The 18949-nt window shown below is 58.2% G+C and overlaps 8 protein-coding genes across 8 annotated transcripts; 3 read left to right on the forward strand and 5 right to left on the reverse strand.

The window, feature by feature from the left end:
* Positions 1 to 144: 144 nt before the first annotated feature.
* Positions 145 to 1289, reverse strand: AHA1 (Co-chaperone; the record flags this gene model as incomplete). The annotated part of the gene is made up of 3 exons (XM_066780271.1): positions 145 to 834; positions 922 to 1004; positions 1067 to 1289. The coding sequence occupies 3 exons, from the start codon at positions 1287 to 1289 to the stop codon at positions 145 to 147; spliced, it is 996 nt and encodes a 331-aa protein (XP_066629500.1).
* A 927-nt stretch (positions 1290 to 2216) lies between these two features.
* SLS55_008867 (uncharacterized protein) lies at positions 2217 to 3499 on the forward strand (the record flags this gene model as incomplete). Its single annotated transcript, XM_066780272.1, has 2 exons — positions 2217 to 3224; positions 3377 to 3499. The coding sequence occupies 2 exons, from the start codon at positions 2217 to 2219 to the stop codon at positions 3497 to 3499; spliced, it is 1131 nt and encodes a 376-aa protein (XP_066629501.1).
* Positions 3500 to 3774: 275 nt separating this feature from the next.
* Positions 3775 to 5101, reverse strand: SLS55_008868 (uncharacterized protein; the record flags this gene model as incomplete). Its single annotated transcript, XM_066780273.1, has 3 exons — positions 3775 to 4608; positions 4668 to 4742; positions 4832 to 5101. 3 exons carry the CDS (start codon positions 5099 to 5101, stop codon positions 3775 to 3777), a joined length of 1179 nt encoding a protein of 392 aa, XP_066629502.1.
* Positions 5102 to 5721: 620 nt separating this feature from the next.
* On the forward strand, positions 5722 to 7026 carry SLS55_008869 (uncharacterized protein; the record flags this gene model as incomplete). The annotated part of the gene is made up of 1 exon (XM_066780274.1): positions 5722 to 7026. One exon carries the CDS (start codon positions 5722 to 5724, stop codon positions 7024 to 7026), a length of 1305 nt encoding a protein of 434 aa, XP_066629503.1.
* Positions 7027 to 7432: 406 nt separating this feature from the next.
* On the reverse strand, positions 7433 to 8909 carry SLS55_008870 (uncharacterized protein; the record flags this gene model as incomplete). Its single annotated transcript, XM_066780275.1, has 5 exons — positions 7433 to 7626; positions 7677 to 7999; positions 8051 to 8234; positions 8302 to 8766; positions 8906 to 8909. 5 exons carry the CDS (start codon positions 8907 to 8909, stop codon positions 7433 to 7435), a joined length of 1170 nt encoding a protein of 389 aa, XP_066629504.1.
* Positions 8910 to 9592: 683 nt separating this feature from the next.
* SLS55_008871 (uncharacterized protein) lies at positions 9593 to 11330 on the forward strand (the record flags this gene model as incomplete). The annotated part of the gene is made up of 3 exons (XM_066780276.1): positions 9593 to 9762; positions 9844 to 10818; positions 10973 to 11330. 3 exons carry the CDS (start codon positions 9593 to 9595, stop codon positions 11328 to 11330), a joined length of 1503 nt encoding a protein of 500 aa, XP_066629505.1.
* A 252-nt stretch (positions 11331 to 11582) lies between these two features.
* Positions 11583 to 12527, reverse strand: SLS55_008872 (uncharacterized protein; the record flags this gene model as incomplete). The annotated part of the gene is made up of 3 exons (XM_066780277.1): positions 11583 to 11916; positions 12009 to 12417; positions 12470 to 12527. 3 exons carry the CDS (start codon positions 12525 to 12527, stop codon positions 11583 to 11585), a joined length of 801 nt encoding a protein of 266 aa, XP_066629506.1.
* An 801-nt stretch (positions 12528 to 13328) lies between these two features.
* On the reverse strand, positions 13329 to 17135 carry HUL5_2 (ubiquitin-protein ligase (E3); the record flags this gene model as incomplete). The annotated part of the gene is made up of 3 exons (XM_066780278.1): positions 13329 to 16306; positions 16379 to 16810; positions 16871 to 17135. The coding sequence occupies 3 exons, from the start codon at positions 17133 to 17135 to the stop codon at positions 13329 to 13331; spliced, it is 3675 nt and encodes a 1224-aa protein (XP_066629507.1).
* Positions 17136 to 18949: the final 1814 nt, after the last annotated feature.

Genomic DNA, 18949 nt, shown 5'->3' on the forward strand with positions numbered 1-18949 from the left:
TGGACTTTCCCTCCCTTTTCACATCAAAATCATGTAGACTCGTAAAACAACAGTAGTAAAGTAATTGACTTTGGCCTCCGCGCCGTCGACGCCAAATTTCAAGTTTCCTACCTCCTTTCGCTTATTCTCCCACGTTCCCCCTATCTACAAGACGGTGCCGAAGCCGAAGGTGGTCTTGATGCTCTTCATGTAGTACTCACCCCAGTTGCGCCTGGTCACATCCTCTTGGCCGACGGGAACACCCTTCCACTCGACGCGCATGACGGTGACCTTGTCGACATCGTTCTGGTCGAAGTGCATGTTGAGGGTGGAGAAGTGGCCTTGGGGCCACTGGGCCAGGCGCCACTTCTGCACAATCGTCTTGGGCTCCTCGAGCGTCACGAACTCGCCCGACACGTTGCCGCCGAACAGCTCGAACTTGCCGCCCACCTGCGCGCCCTCCCACGTCTTGGGCGGCGCGCGTGTGAAGGCGGCGATGCGCTGCGGGTCCGTGAACGTCTGGTACAGCTCCGCGGCAGTCGTGCGGAACTCGTCGTTATCGGTGAGCGTCGTGGTGTTGATTAGCGGACCCTTGCCGCCCGAGGTGGTGGTGGTAGTGGCCGAGGAGGCGGACTGGCTGCCCTTGTTGAGCGACGAGCTCTCGTAGACCTTGGGGGTGGAAAAGCCGCTGCCGGGGTTGGAGCCTGGCGCGTGCTGGATGTCCTTGCCGTGCTCGGCGACCAGAGCCTGAGTAAGTTTTGCGAAGCGTTCGCGGAGCTTAGGGGTAAGCTGGGAGCGGACGAGGTCCTTGACGGGTTGCTTGCTTGACGATTCGCTGTAGATGTCTATCTCAAACTACGCAAGGCGGGTGCGTTAGCGTCGTCTCCGGGGGGGGGGGGGGGGGGGGGGGGGGGGGCCGAATGCAACGGAGAGGGAACGTACGACATACTCGTCTTCCTCGGTGTCGTGTGCGATCTCCGGGATGGTGATGGTGCCACTTGCTGCCTCGCCCTCCTTGTTCTTGCCTGCAGAAGAGGTCAGGTACGTGTTCCAGCCTCGTGGTGTGGTGGGTGGGTTCAGCGCATACCTGAGTACTCCAGCTGCAGCTTCACGTCGTAGATGGTTATGACCTTGCCCTTACGCTGGCTGACCTCGACATCGCCATCCATGCTAATGACACGATCGACCTGGGCGGTGACGCCGTCGGCCTCGGCGGAGAGGCCCTGCAGATCCTTCTCCAGATATTCCCGCGCCCAGGTGCCAACATCCTTGTTGACCCAATGCCAGTTGTTGGGGTTGTGGAGCACCATTGCGACAGCGGTGTGCGGGTAGACGTGTGAATTGGAGGTGATTGAGAGGTCGCGGGGGGTTCTGGTGCAATCACGGAGGGTCAGCTTACTCCAAGGCTGTGCGGGAAGATCGGTGGTCAGAGCAGAACGAAGGCAGCAGAGAAACGGCCGGGCTGATCTGGCTGCGAGTGGACAAGCAACAGCCAGGATGCTAGGTCACGCTTGGGGTTGTGAAAGACGTGCGGCGGAAGGCGGACTGCAGGGCAGCTTACACTTTGGAGCCGAGCGCTAGGCTGTCACGGTTCAGCAACGGATATGCAGATGGTTGCTGGCAAGGGACCGGAGGGGTAGTTATGGATTTCGGCGTGGATTGGACGCTGGAACATTCGAATAGCTTCTTAGAAGACCGCTGGACCACTCCCGCGGCGCCGGCCCGAAAAGTTCCCGATCTGCCCCTCCACCGCCCCCGCCGCCGCCTGCTGTGCTGAAAACAGCAGCCGCCCCTCACGCCTCCTATCTGCGCATTCTACTGGTCGCATCTTTGGTCTTTGTGCGAACCCCGTCCAACAAACCCTAAGCACTGTTGTCTAGTCATTTCGCCGCCCGTCGATACGCACGCTGCCTGTTGCCGGTTGCTGCGGCGCCGCCTCGGGTGTTTGTTGTTGTAAACGCAAGGAAAAACAAGATTGCAAAACGTCATGCAGCCCGACAAACATTGGAATGGGCGGTCGTAGGAAACAGGACGTTGACGTGGTGGATGCCTGAAGCTCCGGCACGAGTCAGTGGAGCAGCATCGGGCAGTGGCCACGACTTCGGCAGATCGACGACCAAGGCAGCTCATCTGTGGAACATCTGCCCTGGCTCCCTTAACCTCCGCCCGCACCATCGCGAAAACACCCCGGCCCTCCGCCTCAATATGTGATTCTTTTCCTGTTTGTTTAGCCAAGCATGCGCATACCCTTTTTTCGCATATGGTATTCGACTACCTACTCCATCGTCTTCCTCCTGCTCGTCATCCTCCTTGCCGCAACTCCCGGCGATCTCATTTACCAAGCTGTGCGCAATCGCGGATACCCGAATGCCTTTGCCGTCGGCGCCGTCTACGTCTTGACCTTCCTGATCACCGTCTGCGTCTACGCCACCCGCCTGTACACGAATCGCACCGCCCTCCTCGGCATCCCCAAATCCTACATACCCATCGAGCAGGGCGAGGTCAGCAAGCATGTCCGGCGCATGATCATGAAGGGCTTTGAGCGCAGCGCGCTGATAGCATGGGATTCGCGGCCGCGGGATCTGCGCCCTGAGCTGCAGGAAGAGCGTGAAGGGAGCACCACACCGTCAAACGAGCGCAGTCTAAGGAAGAAGGACCGGCCGCGTGACGCGACGGTTATCCCCGTTGACCCCGACTCGCCTCCTTGGGGACACATTTCGCACCCAGGATGGGCGTCGCCTGCGATGGATGGGGTGCCTAACCTGCAGTTTTGCAACGTTATTGCCGAATTGCCGAATCTTATCGAGGCGAAGGCCGTGTCGTTGGCTCCTGCGGACCCCGCCTTCGCATTCCACATGTCGCTGGACGGTGTACCCGTCATGCCGGATGCGCGCATTGTCGCCTTGCTGCAACGACCCTCCAATATGGGTCTGCGCGACTACCTGGGTCACCTCTCAACCTTCGGTCTCATCGACCCGCCAGAACTAGGAACCGAGTTCCTCAAACGCTACGAACATGCGCGCTTCTCCACGCAGGCCATTTCGGAAGTGCAGTTTCAGGAACTCATGGAAATGTTCGCCGGAATTCTGACCGGCATGACGGATCTTGCCCCCGAGCTCATCGCGGAGCTTCAGCGCGAAGCGTACAGTTCAAGCTCGGAAACGGCGAGCCTTGCGCCGTCCCAGATGTCTTCGTCGTCCATGGGTTCCACCGGATCTGCCATCCACTACAAGACTCCGCGCACCGTTCCATATGCGGAATCCTTGTACACACGCAGCACAACCTCCACGGCAGACCTTAGTGAAAGTAACGGTACTCTACGTACTGCGCCATCACACTTCTACGACCATAGCTCCGAGCATGCTGTTGCGCCCCGAACACCTTCAATCGCATCCAGAAATTCGTCGATGCAAACGCCAGTGCCACGGAGGATCCCATCATCCGTCCCCCCGCCATCGACATCGAGTTCGTCAACCGCGTCATTAAGATCGGCCAGGAGCGTCATCAGATTGACGCCTAATCCAAGCCCTGGACAGCTTCCCTACTATTTCGACATTCAGAATGGATGAACACCAGCAGCCCAATACGCTGTCACAGGATAATTATTCCCATATTATACCCAAAACGTCGAACAGACGTGAAAATGTCTATTTCAAGCAAGAATAAACTGCGCTCGGAGCTCCGATAGTACTTCCGGTGCAGAAGACGTTCTAATCTAGTCATACTCCAATTATTGGAGTCATAATATTGAATGCAGCACATCCCCTTACTTGGTCGTCCCACTCGGACGCTTCTTCACCAACTGACCAGCTGCCTTCCTCTATCGAAGCCTCCACGCAGCTGCCTTTCAGGTTTCACCAGCTTCCCTTGCAATATGGTATACTTGACGATATTCTCGCAGTCCTCCGGCCGCACTCGCGCCAGCCACATGCACTGCGCCGCCTCCCGGATCGGCGGCTTGCTCGGCGCCTTCGCCTCTCCGTTGCTTTCACTCTCCTCGACTACCTCGCCACCCTCGTGTGTGGCACTCCCGTTATGTTCTCCGCCGTTCACAGCCTTTTCCTGTTCGACGACGGACGGCGCCAACACGCCGGCGCTACCGACACGGCGGTATATGATGACGTTGGCGGCGAACTTGTGGCCGCCAACGTGGTTGATGAAGTAGACGGCGCAGCCGCCAGGGCGCTCGTCGTGCAGGTCGCGGTACAGGCCGAGCGGGCGCAGGTGGCGCTCGAACTCGCGGCGCAGCAGCGGCGCCGACTGGCCGCAGCGGGCGTCGCGTGTCTTGTGGCTACAGAGCAGGATGAGGTAGTCATGCGGGCATTCGCGAGGTATCAGCGTGGAGGGATCGGGCGCGGGATGAGCGTTGTTTCGGTGGGATTTATGCGACTTATGCGAATTGGCGGAGGTGGCGGAGGGAGGGCGCTGCGGCGGGTCGGAGTGGATGAGAGGGGTCGTGTTGGTCGGGGAAAGGTCGACGTAGCTCTGGATGAGAGCGGGGACGAGGGAGGGCGTGACATTGTCGAAGATGGTGAAGGAGGGGAGGAGGAGGACGGTGGTGGCGGTCTCGGTGCCTGGGGAGTGGTGCTCGTTCGGGACGGGCATGTCGGAGGCGGAGAGCATCATTTTCTGCGAGACTCGGGCGTTAATGCGCGGGATCCCGTCAGGTATTCGGTAGCTATACTTACGCCATTGGAAGGCTTGACGCCGCATTTATCCACCGCTTCCATGATGGAGCCTTTCTCGTCGGCCACGTCCCTGACCTGCAAGTCAACACACATCAATACGAACATTCCTCACATAAAACAATTAGGCGAGTAGCCAAAGAAAAAGAACAAGGTACTAAGCATACCCAATCCGACTTGCCCGTCGCGACCACCAGGTGCGTGCTCCAGCCCTTGACATGTCCGTACATGTCCTCGGTCTCGTCGATGCTCCACTTGCGCGGGTACTTGATGGTGCACGACTCGCAGTCGCGCAGGCACTCCTCGCCGTCGACGGCCGGGTTCGTCTTGGGGAAGAGCTGGTCGCTGGCGGGCGCTTTAGAGAAGCCGTTTTCGTGTTCCGACGCGGCTCCTCCGCCGCCGACCTTGCCCCAAAGGCTCTTGAGGGCCGCCGCCATGGTATGAGGAGGGAGAATTCCGAGGGAAGAAAGATCGAGAAGGAGGAAGAGAAACGTGGGGCAGCGGAAAGAGCAGCAATGACGCGAATGGGAGCGGGCGTAATTTTAATCTGATGATCAGATAATCCTCGCGGTCGGAATTCCGCGCGGCGGGGGCGCGCGGGCGGCGTGGAACAATTGCCGTGCCGTAGGATAGGTGGTCACTTGTCGGGGAAGGCGGCAGGGCTCGGGAATGCGGCTCTCCTCACTCGACAAAAGGGTCTGGTAGTGACGCGCAAAGCAGCGGGTTTGGGAGAGCAGGGCGCTATATATTCGACCGGTCTTAGCCGGGCCATTACAACGGCGGCCCGCGCTTTGTCGTTCCGTCCGAAATGTCCGCTGGAGTGCTTCTGACTCTTGCTGCATCACACCTCCGCGTTTTCTTCTGAGGCTGCTGGGCTGGTTATCACCGAGGCCGAGGCGATGCCTGAGCCGATCTCCCTTGCCCCTACTCCGTATCAGCGCGCCATCCCCGGACAAAAGCCCATCTGCTCCGCCACGGATACCGACACCGAACCCGAACGCTGGGGCCTCGTCGGACAAATCAAATCAACCAGCATGCGAAACCATTAGATTGCGCCATGTCCACCTCTGCCGACGCCATGTGTCCTCCCGCTCAGCCTGCTGACGCAGCGACGCGGCCCGCGAAACGCGTCAAGCTGCTCACCGGCGCACCACACCCTGCGAGCCTTTCCTGGGACGAGAGCGCGCTGGTCGACGATTGGACGCCGGCCGTGCGCCATTTCCTGGATAGGCAATTCGCGGGTGGCGGAGACGCCAAAGAGCACGGGAACGAGGCCTCCAAATGGCGCGCCATCTCAACGTCGCCGGATACTCATCTGCGCACCGGCTTCACGCAGGAGAGGAGAGACTTCCTCTACGCGCCCACCTTGGCCGCCGCCGAGCCCTCGATTTCTTTCGGGAGCCTGCCGTCGGACGAGGGAACACCATCACACAAAGCCGCCTCCTTCACGCGGACAAACCGCTCTTCGCCTCCATTACAAGCTGAGAAGGAGGAGGAGGAGGAGGCCGCGCAAGACGACGACTTCATCGAGCACTCGATCGCCGTCCACGACGACACGCGCTCCTCGCAACTCGCCCGTGACCCGTCCGAGCTTGACACGACACTCAACCTCGACGATGACCGCTCCTTCAACACCACCATCTCCTCCTCCTTCGACAGCGACGACGTCGACCATTCCCAATCCGAGCTGCCCCATGACCTGCCGGACGCCTGCCTGCCGAGTCGCAACATCGCCGCCCTCCGCGACATCCCCCCGGCCGCGCACCTGCAGCGCATCGTCCCGCAGACCGTCGTCGTCAACCTGCTCGTCGGCGTCATCGCCATCCTGCCGCCGCGCGCGGTGCGCACGCGCCGCGGGCAGTGGAGGGATCTGGTCGAGCTGCTGGTCGGCGACGAGACGGCGACGGGGTTGAAGATTTCGTTCTGGTTCGCGCATGAGGAAGAGGGGGGAGGAGAAAGCCAAGCGGGTAGTAGCAGGAGGAGGAGGGGCGGAAGGAGGGGGACGACCGAGGTGTTGCCGAAGAAGAAAGATCCGCTGAGAGAGGCGCTGGGGGGCTTGAGGGTGCAGGATGTTGTGCTCATCGAAAACGTGGCGCTGGATACTTTCCGAGACCGCGTGTTCGGGTACAGCTTGAGGAAGAGCATACAGAAAAACCAGACCAGGGTCGAGCTGCTGGCGAGGGGTGGTGTGGATAGGGTTTCGGGGCTAGTGGGCGTGGTGAAGGTAGAGAGAGTGAAGGATTGGGTGTGGAGGTTGGTAAATCCAGGGGGAGCTGGGCTACAAGACGGGAGAGGTGGCGCTGGAGCTGGTGCTGGGGCGAGGGCGCAGAATGCAGATTTGCCGCCAGATACTCAGGAGTAGAGCAAGGGCTCCTTCTTATCTTTCCCTTGCTGTTTTGGCCCGAGGGGTCGTTGGATTCCGACAGGCAGAACATTTTCGAACATTGTCGTTCAGAACTATCGCAAGCAGGTGAGATGTGATGATCTATCCCAATATAGGGACGGAGTTTCTGCCTCATGCCAGCGGCATGCGGATATCCATCTTGCAGCTTCTTACGCAAGCACTTCTTAAAAATCAAGCAACAGCATGGACAAGTAAGTTTGAATATATTACCCCCAATTACTAGCGGACTATGTGGGACACCGCCAGTTACCCCATATCTCTTTTTGCTTTCCCTTTTTATTTAATCATGAGAAAACAGACATTTAGTCGTACACAGATGCTTGTTGTCACATGCGACATTAAATCTTGAGGGGTAATGTTACTTTCAAGGCTCCCAAGGGCTGACTGCGCGCTTTCCAGTAAGAAGCTCCGCTTCTCCATCCTCGGTGACGGCGTAAATATCTTCGTGTCTGACACCGAACTTGTTCAGCATGTAGATGCCGGGCTCCGACGTGAAAGTCATGCCGGGCCTCAGCAGAACCTCATGGTTGCCCTTGTTAAGATAAGGAGATTCATGGGCTACGAGCTTATTAGCACTGAACAGCTTCAACCCTAGGACTTTTGCTTACCCTTGATACCGATACCATGGCCCACACGGTGAGTGAACATCTCTCCGTAGCCAGCATCGGAGATCACCTTTCTTGCTGCGATATCGACGCTGGCGGCGCTGTTGTTGGGTTTAAACATCTTGGCTGACTCGGTCTGAGCCTCAAGCACGATGTCCCAAACCTTCAGCTTCTCCGCGTACAGATCAGTGTCTGTCTTCGCCGAGGACGAGCAAGGTTTAGAAAAAGTCAAGATAGACATGACCTTCTCCCAGAGCGACCATCCTTTCCATGTGGGAATGAAGAAGCTGCGGCAGATGTCGGAGGAGTATCCGAGGTAGTGCGCTCTGCGCTTCAAGTCAGCCGACATCAGTACACTACGTGTTTCGGAAACTTACCCGACGTCAATCAGGACAACGGAGTCTTCCCTCAGCACCTTTCCACCCGTGACGAAACCACCGTGTGGCAGAGCACCGTTCTCCTCGAACAGCACGATATCAAAGAAGAGTGAAAAGCCTACGGACAGCAACGAGTTATCCAGGATTTCCATGACCTCATCTTCGATCAACCCGGGGACAAGGCCTGGGCAAAATGAGGGCATCAGTAAAAACACGGCGAAATACAGCAAAGTCGGTCTTGTCGAACTCACAAGGCCTCATCGCCCTCACCGCCTCCACCGTGCCCGTGTTCACCGCCCTGAGCAGCTCTATCTCGGCAGGCGTCTTGATCTGCCGAACGGCCTCGACCTCGCCGGCCAAGCCCAACGTCTCGAAGCCATTAGACCGCAGCCCGCGCACGATGTAGTCGCGCATCTCCTCGTCGACCATGAGCGTGACATTCTCACGGCCCGCGAACAGGCGGCTCTCGCGCAGGGTGCGGTACGGATTCCAGTGCTCCTCCCACGGCACGATGTCGAGCTCGCCGTTGGCGGGGATGCCCAGCATGCGCACGCGACCCTCCTCGAAAGCGGGCGAGAGGAAGGAAGTCTTGGCGACGACGGTGTTGGTGGTCAAGTTGTGCGCGGGCTCCACGATCATCAGCATCGGCCGCTCTTCCGGCTCCCATGGCTCCCAGTCTTGCTGGCTGATGTTGCCGTAGTACTGGAAGGTGTAGCCTGGTTCGAGGACGAAGCTGGAGCCATTTTTGATCAGTTGCACTGTCTTTCGCGGTTCCTTTCCCGAGGGGGATGGACTAACGCATCTACTCCCTCGGCGTGAAGCGCCCTCGCGAGGTTGTCGCGGCGCGCGATGAACTCATCGGTGGTGATAGGTGAGACTTCCAGAAAAGAAAGGTCGGCGTGGAGGTTGGAAATGGAGCATTTCTGGACACGGGCAACTTTGTGGGCGTGGCTATGGCGGGTCTTATCTCCATGTCAGGCCTGTCCGTCCACAGCCTCTCGTCGGGGCTATACTGACATAGAAGAGGCGCGCGTACAACGCTGCAATGACCAGGGCGGCGAACAGCTTGAGGTAAGATCGCCGGGTACGCGTGGTGCGTGTGGTGGGCTGCGGCTGCTGGCCCATGAGGATGCCGGCCTTCATCTTCGTCCAATGGGTATCCAATGCAGAGAGATAAACGAGACAGGTCAAGCAACGGGGCGGATGTTATTGTAGATGGTGGCGCCAGGGCGCGGTCGGCAACGGTACTTCCCCGCCGAACGAGTTTAATCCGTCACACCAGCCGTCGGCTTATCTGCATGCACGCCCCCACTTTCCCCTCGCCGTCGCCCGCGGATCGTCGAGCCCCCGGAGAACATCCTGAACTGCGTCGGGAGGCTCCATGGCTGCCCGGCGAGTGGCGTGCGGCACAACCCGGCGTGGTGTCTTGGGAAACAGCCAAGGTGATAAAGCCGGGGCTTGTGTCCTGGCTGGAATCCGCTGCTCTGGCTCCCTGTTCTCGACTGTTCATCGTCATCCTTTTATTTTCTCCCGCCACACAAGATGGCGCCGCCAGGGGACGTCGATGTCATTGCTACGCCCCGAGACAAGGGACAGGTGCGCGATGCTGAGGAGAAACCGCAACACGACGCTTCCGTGGCCGAGGTCGACGCCGAGGCGGGTGAGGTCGAGAAGGCTTACTACAGCAAAGTCTCGGTCTGGTTGATGATCCTGTATTCTGGCCTCGCCATAGGCTCTGATGGATAGTGCGTTTCCCCTTCCACCTCTCCAAAACACTTTCTGATTCTCCACAGCAATGCCGCCGTCATTGGCAACGTCGAACTGCTCCTTGCCGTTCTCTACCCCAACTCTTTGACGAACGACATCTACACCCGTCTCAGCAATGCCTTTTTGATCGGCATGATCATCGGCATGCTTCTCTTTGGCGGCATCGTCGACCAATTCGGCCGCAAGACGGGCGCCGTCGCCACCACCATCCTGCTCGTGCTCGGCATCGCCCTCTCCGCCGGCGCATCCGGCACCACCGAGACGGGGATGTTCTGGATGCTCATTGTCGCCCGCGGCATCGCCGGCGTCGGCGCGGGCGGCGAGTACCCCGTCTCCGGCGCGGGCGCGACCGAGGCCACGGACGAGAACAAGGCCCTGCGCAAGCACCGCGGCTTCATGTTCGCCATGCTGGCCGACCTGTCGGCGTCGCTGGGCTACGTCTTCGGCGGCCTGGTGCCGCTGCTGCTGCTGCTCTGCACCCACCGCCGCGAGAGCAGCTACGGCACCGTCTGGCGCACGTCCTTCGCCCTCGGCCTGATCCCGCCCATCTCCATCTTCTGGTTCCGCATCCGCATGGCCGTGTCGACGGCGTACCGCCGCAGCGCCATGCGGCGCCAGCGCGTGCCCTACGTGCTGGCCTTCCGCCGCTACTGGCGCGCCTTCATCGGCTGCTCCGCCACGTGGTTCCTGTACAACTACGTCAGCATCCCCTTCGGCATCTTCTCGTCGACCGTCACGTCGCGCGTGAATGCGTCCGACTCGCTCGTCAAGAGCCTGGGCTGGGGCGTCGTCATCAACTGCTTCTACATCCCTGGCCCCTTCCTCGGCGGCTACCTGTCCGACAAGATCGGCCGCCGGCAGACCATGTGCCTCGGCTTCGCGCTGCAGGCCGGGCTGGGCTTCATCCTGGGCGGCGCGAACAAGCAGATCCAGACCGTATTCCCGCTGTTCGTCGTCCTCTACGGGCTCTTCCTGACGCTGGGAGAAGTAGGCCCTGGAAGGTGAGCCTTTTTTTGCTATCCTGCCCTCCATCCATATTCTCATCGCTTCCTTTCAACCCCCCCTCCCCCCCAACTTTTTTTCCGTCTCCATCCACGTTGATACTTGCCACACCCAAGGAGCTCCCCGGCTGACAAAATCGAAAAAAAAACACAGCACCGTCGTCCTCACCGCGTCCGAGTGCTTCCCCACCTCCATCCGCGGGCAGATGATGGGCCTCGTCTCCGCCTTCTCCAAGGCGGGCGCCGCCATCGGCACGCAGGTCTTCAGCGCCATCCTCAAGTCGTGGACCGACGAGTCCAAAGCCGACCAGGCGACCTTCCTGATCGGCGCCGCCTTCGCCGCGCTCGGCGCCGTGATTGCTTGGTTCGTCATCCCGGACGTCAGCTCGCGGCTCGACGACGAGGACGAGGCGTGGCGCCGCTATCTGGAAGAGAACGGGTGGAGTGCCGAATGGGGCGACGGCGCGACCAAGGATCCCGGTGCGGTTGTTATGGATAGGGTTGCTTCTTGAGTGGCGGCGACGGGTGCGTGGTCACAGCTCTGAGGTTGGCATGTTCTCAGTGTTGGCGGCGGGAAGAGACGGAAAGATTAGGATAATACAGGATAATCAGTGAAGCCAGAAATTGATATTGACATGTTTAAAGCTCTAGAGACCAGAGGAACCGAAAAAGGGAAGAATCTTGTTGATGAGCAAAAGGAGAGAAGAAAGAGAAAGAGGGACATGGCAAAAAGTGACTGCTTTCCCGTCCCCCCTTTCTTCACCTCATTCCTCCTCCTCATCCGCCTTCCTCTCACCCGCTACACCCACCGCGTACTCCTCCGAATTCACATTTTCCGCTTCGACAAACCTCGCCACATGCTCTGGGATCTCGCTCACCCCGCCCGCGGCCTTGTTCGTCACGGGCTCGCCGAAGTGCTCCCACACGGGCACCACGCCCTGCCACACCTTGCCAACAACGTCCGGGTCCTTGAGGTCGCGGCGCTCGGAGGCTGCGGGCGCGGCGCGCACTTTGGCCGTCGCCGAGGCGATGCGGACTTTGATGATGCGGGTTGACGTGAGTTCGGAGGATGTGGGGGGCACGCGGGTGTGCTGCCATCTGTAGTGTTTCGGGTGTGAGTTGTCACGTGCACATGGGTAGGAGGAGGAGGAGGAAAGAAGCAAGGAAGCAAAGAAAAAGAAAACACTTACCGCCCGGGCACGACGGAATCAGTGATGAGTTCCATAGCCCAGAGGGTCTCGGGATTGTCCGACGACGGCAGCAGCGCGGCGTGGCCGAAGAGGACGGCGGAGCGGTAGTTGTAGCTGTGGCTGAAGGGCGACAGGGCGAGCACGAGACCGTCGACTTTGGTCGCGGCGATGGTCATGGCTAGTCCTTGGGACTGTCCATCGGCCTCATTTGACGACGACGTGACCTTCATGATCCGGGTTGAAACGTAGCCGTGGAGGTAGAGGTGTGGCTCCACGTCCGCCTCGTACTGCCCAATCTGGCCGATCATGGGCAGCATGACGGGAAAGGGCGAAGCTGGGTCCGCGAAAGAGACGTGCAGGACGCTGGTGGTGTTGACGATGTTGTGGATTGTTTCGGCATCGTAGGTACCTGGAGTCTGGTCAGTAAGGTGATTGCATGGTAGAAGGGATTGCAAGCGTACCTCTCTCCTTGTGCCGGTTGAACCTCGAGTACGACTCTTGGGTGTACGCTTCTCCCATGCTGAATAGCGGCGGCTCGACACGCGCTGGGCAAAAGAAGATGCACGGCTTTGTGTAGTTTTTGCTCGTGGCTTTGGCCTCGTCTATATACCAGCGACGAGTGCAACGACCACGTGGACCAAGAGCGCCCGAAGTGTCTCAGAGCCAAAGGAGAAGGAGTCACGAAATCCCATCCCTCCTTCCGCAACCGAAGGATCGGGTAGCCTACCCCACTCTGTACCACCCCGCATCGAGTAGCCTAAAGCGGTAAGCTGATAAGGAAGCGGCGTCCAAGACTGCTCAAAATGCATTCTCCCTGATTGGTTCGACATCGCTTACAGACAATCGCTTCGCCGCGCCGTTGACGCCCGCCCTCGTTCCCGGATCATCTGGGGCGAGATGCATGGTTCCGCGGGGGCTGGGGCGCCAATGGCGCGGCTGCTTAAAGCTTGATGCAACCGCGTCACCCTGCTTGGATGGCCAGATGAGTCATCCGGTTCCCAGCGTCTCCGTCAGCCATTCGCTCCTAACCATCGGAATCGGACATGATGTAACCATTGCATTCTTCGCTCTGTGCAAGCTTCCGTATGCAAACCGCCTGAGAAAGCCTTCAGTCTACTTCCACCCGCGTTGAAAGAATTAGAAACCTCGCCCGCCGATGACGGAGACCCCCACCTCAGAAGCGCCCAACAGCCCTAGAGCCTATGCTACAAACTCGCCGAAAAGTATACCGTTCGACGCGGACAGAGAAATAGAAAAGTGAGAGCCCATCCCAAAGACCCAAGTCCCCGGCATGGACTCCGCTGGAAGTGCCGTCACCAATCACGACAAATCGAACCCGGCCCCAGATTTGACCGCGTAGAGCAGCTTCTCCCTCAGCGTCCTTTCATCCTTGTACAATGGCAGCTTCAACAGGTTCACGCAAGTGCTCGTGCTTGGCAGCCTGGTCGTGTCGTGGCCGGCATCCCTGATGCTGAACCGAGGGTTCAAGCTTCCGAAGCCGAGCAACGGCGCCCGCGGCGTGCTCGTCACGAACTTGAGCACGGCGCGCCTGTCGTCGTCGGATAGTTTCTCCATGACGCCCCAGAAGAGCCGAATGCTCGAGTGCTCCAGGCCATCGTCGCCGATGACGTAAAGGCCACCGTACTGCGTGTTGCGTCGCAGGTCTGCGACGTCGATGCTGCTGGAGGTTCCGCCGATGAGTGTCTGAAGCTCCGACTGGTTGAACATGCTGAGCCAAGACGGGGAGATCATAGCCGACAGGCCACGGAGGAACGCCCCCGTCTGCATTGCCGGCTGAACTTGCAGACGGTGCCGCGCAACGAGAGAGATGTAGACGAGCCGGTTTCTGTCCGTGACAGGGATGTTGGCGCCATCTTTCATGAGCTCCTTGGTGACGGTCATCTGTTTCCCCGTCACCGGGTCGGTTCGGACGACGTCGGTGATGGTGAAGTAGAGAGAGAGGTCTTCCTCGACGTTGCCAGGGTAGTTTTTCAACTTCAAAAGACCCTGGTAGAGATCTTCGTCAAGATCACGGAGGTCATTCAGGTTCGCGCGGTAACCCGACTCTTTGGTGGCAGAGTTCGAACCACCGGTCAGAGCCCATTTGAGCAGGAAGAACGGGGCAAAGTTGATGTCCACCAGAATTCCTTCGTAGAGGCATTTACCCACGATGCGCCCAAGGAACTCGTACCGATCAAGGAGGTTCCGCACTTGTTCGAGCCAGATACTTGAGCCTTCCCTTGCTCCCACCTCGCGCAAGATCTCTTTCTGATGCTCCACCGCGGACGGGTTGGGATATAGCAGATGCGCCTCATTTTCCACAAACAGGTGGATGCCGTCTGGCGACGGTGAAAACGCCTGGCTAGTGACACTGGTCAGGAACTCTTTTGTGACGCCACCTCCGTCAATGCCCGCTTCAACCGTATCGAACTGATCCACAAAGGTAATTTGAATGGGCTCCTTCAGTTGTTCGCCAAGTCCGTAGAACTGCTCGAACGCATCGTCAAACTCATGCTGGCGTCTGATCTTGGCGTGATGCCTGTCGATATGATCGCGTGCATGGAGTTCGTGGATCATAGCCATGCGCCACTGGTCTGGATCGATCCGACCATGCCTTCTTTTGATCTGGTCCAGGCGCACGAACTCCCGGAAAATTTGGACGCGGGTGGTGAAGGGGATGAAGAACGGCATGTTCTGCAGTATCTCCAAGCGCGGTGCGACAAGTTGCAGATATCTCTTCCGGCTCGCTCTCCTTTGCTGCATCTGCAACCTGTCGAGGTGCCGGGCCTGCTGGGTTCTTCGAGTACCGATGAGATGACGCTCGCTGCTCATGTCGAGACCGTCAATGTCCTGGTCCATCTCTTGGCCCGCATCTTCGTCATCCTCTTCTTGGAGTCTGTTACGATTCTCCTCCTCTTCAACCACGGCAGAGATGAAACCACCCATGTCGAAACGAGACGTCATTAGCCAATGGTCCTTGGGCAAAAACTTGCGGCGCGAATCCCTTTCGTACACCATCCGAAGCAGCCCGGTGACGAGTCCCTTAACATAATCAAGACTCATTCCCGTTATACCACCTATCGAGTGCTGCTCGGGCCTGCGCTCCTGCTCGGTGCTTTCCGGCACCTCACCTTGGGCTGACGAGAGTCTGAAGAAATCGCGAATCCCTCCGGTAGATGACGTGTCCCTTTGGTCGTCTCCCAGGATCTCCGACGCGTTGAAGTACATGGTGAAGCCGAGATTTTTGAGGAAAACGGTGAGGTCCCGTACATCAGTCAAAGGAAGAGCATTTTCCCGAGTCCTTGACGACCTTGATCCGCTATCAATGTCCATGACGTTGCCTCCCGAGAAGAACTCCTCATCATCCATAACTTTCAGAACGAATATGTAGAGCTCTAGGAAAATCAGAATGACCTGCCACTCCTTAGTGATTATTGAGTTAATTTCGTCAAGTATTGACGGTGCCTGCCAGGGGTAGGCTGCAGGCGTGCTCTTCCTGTCTCTCAACAGCTCGATCGCAGCTCTGGAGTCTCGGGAGATTTTCTGCACCACACCAGTAGCGCGGACAGCCTGCCAGAAGTACTTGATCGCCGGGGTGCTTCGGACGTCACCAGAACCGAGATAAAGCCACATGCGGATTTCATCGCCCCTGCGAGGAAAGAAGCGGATTAGAGTCAGTGCGTAACTGGCTAGTTCTCTCGCTTCGTCGTCCAGCGAATCGCTTGACCTATCCGCCAAGAGACTGCGAATGCTGCTCTCGTCTACCAATGATGTTATCTGCTCTTGCAAGAATGGTGACAGAGTTGCGCGTTTGTAGGACTGTTTCTTCCAGCTGCTCTCATCGTCGCCGTCTCCGATGCTGGCAGTATCAAGGGTGACATCGTCGGCAACAGAGGAGAGAAGGTTCGACACTACGGAGACAAAATCCTTCTGCGAAGAGTACTCACGGGCGTTGCTAAAGTTATGAGCGTGCCTGTGGCAATAGATGAAGCAGCCCAGGAGGCGCAAGCGGCTCTCCGTGCTCAACTGACAGTTATCGATCCTCGAGGTCCGCACCAGTTCGGCAACAGAATGAGCAAGAAGCTTTACATTCAAGCCCGCTGCCAGTTGATCCAACCATTCCTGTCCGGTCGTTGCGGCGCAGGTGTAAGCATTGCCAGCACTCAACGCCTCAACGTGCAAGTAGTGGCCGGCGAAGGCCTCGTATGCTTGTTCAGTATTGGCATGGATCTTTGTGAGAGGGATGAGAACTGCTCGGAGTAATGCTTGCTTTTGTACTTGCAGACCGGGAGTTTCCGCTAACGAAACATGTCAGCGTTCATTCGTGAAAAACCAACACATTCTAGGGGGGCTCAAGAGACGCAACGCACCTAGTGGGGGCTCGGCCACAAAAGCTGCTGTCGTGACGCCAAACATAGCTTGATAGTAGAGGTCGGAATACATTGCGGCCTCCTTGGGTATCAACTCGTTCAAAAAACACAGCGCTTCAAGCGACGGCAGAACAGCTGGAGCCTGGAGCACAGACGAAGCGGTGGTCTGTCCGCGCTGCCCAGTCCGGTCCGTCTTGTCCGCACTCTCAGATATAGCCTTGATCTGGCGGTTCAGGGTGCCCAGCACTGCCCGTTCCAAGCGCAAATAAGCCATGGGCCAAGGCCCCCCTGTGAATTCCGACTTCATGGCGCGATTGCAGTAGCGGGTGAGTCTCCTGTGGTCGTCATCGTTGCGCAGGTTCATGAAGAGGAGGAGGCGTTGGATCTGGAGGAAGGCATCGGCCTCGGTGGGGTAGGCTGCATCGGCATGGGCTGCGTGGGGGGAGTTGTCAGTCGGGGTGCCACACTCTGTTCCGGCAGCGTTCCACGTACACTGGCTCTCGAGGGCATCCCAATCCCGTCTTGTCTGGTCGTACAAAGCTCGGCGGCAGGCATGGCCGCGCCATGCGTTCTGAATGAGCCTGGCGGCGTGGAGACGGTCACGTTCGCGCTGGCGCTGGGCTCGCTCCTGCTGGGCGCTTTGAACGGCGGACTGCGAGCCTTGTCCGGCGCCAAGCTGGGCGAAGGGGTTGGACACACGGCCGGAGAGGTTGACCTGACGTGGGCGGCGCGATGAGCCGGTGAAGGTTTGGAACATGGTGGGTCGCTTGCGGGCAGGAGCTTGGGCGGGGCGCGCGGAGGTGGGGAGATGTTGTCGTCGTCGGACGGCCGCGGCGGACGAGGCTCGGTTGAGGATTACGGCATGCTCTGACTGGAAGGGTGCAGCTCGAACGGGGCAAGCTTGGGTGAGGAGGGCGATTGGGAGGTTGACGGAGATTCGGTAGGCTTCCAGAGCTGCAGGCCGTCATCGTTGCCACGCGAGCGGGTCATTTCCGGCCATGGATCTTATCAGCCCATCCATCACCACGGTACGCCGCAACTTCACGACTCTGCACACGGTTCACGCTCAACAAGCCAGGAGTGTCACTTCATCTCATTCCTCATCCACACACGACTAGCTCTGGTTCCGGAAGAGACAAAACACACGAACTTCGACAAGCCCCCGAATAAGACAGACAGTAGCAAAGACCCAATCACTTCTCTCTCAAGCTTGGTCTCCAGATGATGTCTTCCGCCTGTCCCAACGCTTGTATCCACACACCAACACCGTGACCAGGGCTGCGAAGAGGCCAACCGTAGAAGCGACGCCGAGGGCCGAGACGGCAATGACCGCACCCGTGTCACTACCATGCCTATCCAAGCCCTGGAAGTAGTCTTCGGGACATGCGTCGCGCCAGGTGCCCAGAGGACCACAGTGGCCACCCATGTATAACTGTGGTTGCACTTCCTTTTCCTCGATTGCGCGCTTCTCCATCTTCATACCATCTCCGTGCACCAGTATCGGATGCTCCATTCCGTGGCGCGTGATCTCAGCTCCGATGTCACGCTTTTCTTCGTAATATTTGTAATATCCCTCGTAGACACTCGGATGGGGCTCCGCCATTTCGTGGGGCGGCGGCCACATCCTGTGGATCCGCCGCCATTCATCTTGATCAGCCGAGGGGATTGTGGGAGTGTAAACGGGTTCATCATCGCGCTCGACAAGAGATGCCGTCGATGGTTGCGTTGCCGATCGATGTTCTGTCGAGCCCTGCTCTGCAGGCAGTTCAGGAGGCGCCATGATGCAGAGGCAGGCTTGGCTATTGTCCGTAGGTGAAAATATCCGGAGAGGTCGGAATGGTCCGGTGATATGGGCTTTGTCCTCCGGCAAGTCGAATGTAGCTGAAGAATGGTGAAAGGAAGTGGGCGACATCCTAATTTATACGCAGCTTGAAGACCCTTCAATGATGGGGTTCACGATATTCTCGTGGCTGAACGGTGCCGCAACCCTTGGTATGGGTTTGCAAAGCACGATATCGGGCGTTATTTGCGCTGTGGGTCGGTATTTGTTTGGTCGGTTGAAAGTGTATCCAGGGATAGCTATATTCCAAGAGAGCCGCAGTTCCGTGGTAGAGATTCTGGAGATTGTCCAGCCATTTACTTCAGAACCAACAACCAATTTCGATCTAAATATTGCCAGTGGGCTGTAAACGCGCGTCCTACGCTCTACTGATAATATTCGCACAAAAGTGCTTTCACCGCTTCGGCTTCCAGGCTTACCGACTGCCCTTGCGAAAGACCCTGGCAAGAAGGTTCCCAACTGGTGGAGAACCATTGCGATGGGGTCTGAAAGGCCGACCATACAAGCCATGGAACCAAAGTGCGCCACTAACTAACTAGCGTGTGAGAGTGCCGCCCTTCGTCGAGTGTGTGGCAAGTAAGGTTGCGGGCCGTACCGCACTTCTAGATGATGCGCGCCAACCCAGGCCAACAAAAAAAAAAAAAAAAGCTCTTATGCGACAAATAATATATAATGTACCACATATCAGCTCATACGTCTAGTCTATGTGTAAGATGATTGGATGGTAGGAC

This window comes from Diplodia seriata (genome assembly GCF_021436955.1).
Source record: "Diplodia seriata strain FDS-637 chromosome Unknown scaffold_9, whole genome shotgun sequence".
NCBI classification, from domain to species: domain Eukaryota; kingdom Fungi; phylum Ascomycota; class Dothideomycetes; order Botryosphaeriales; family Botryosphaeriaceae; genus Diplodia; species Diplodia seriata.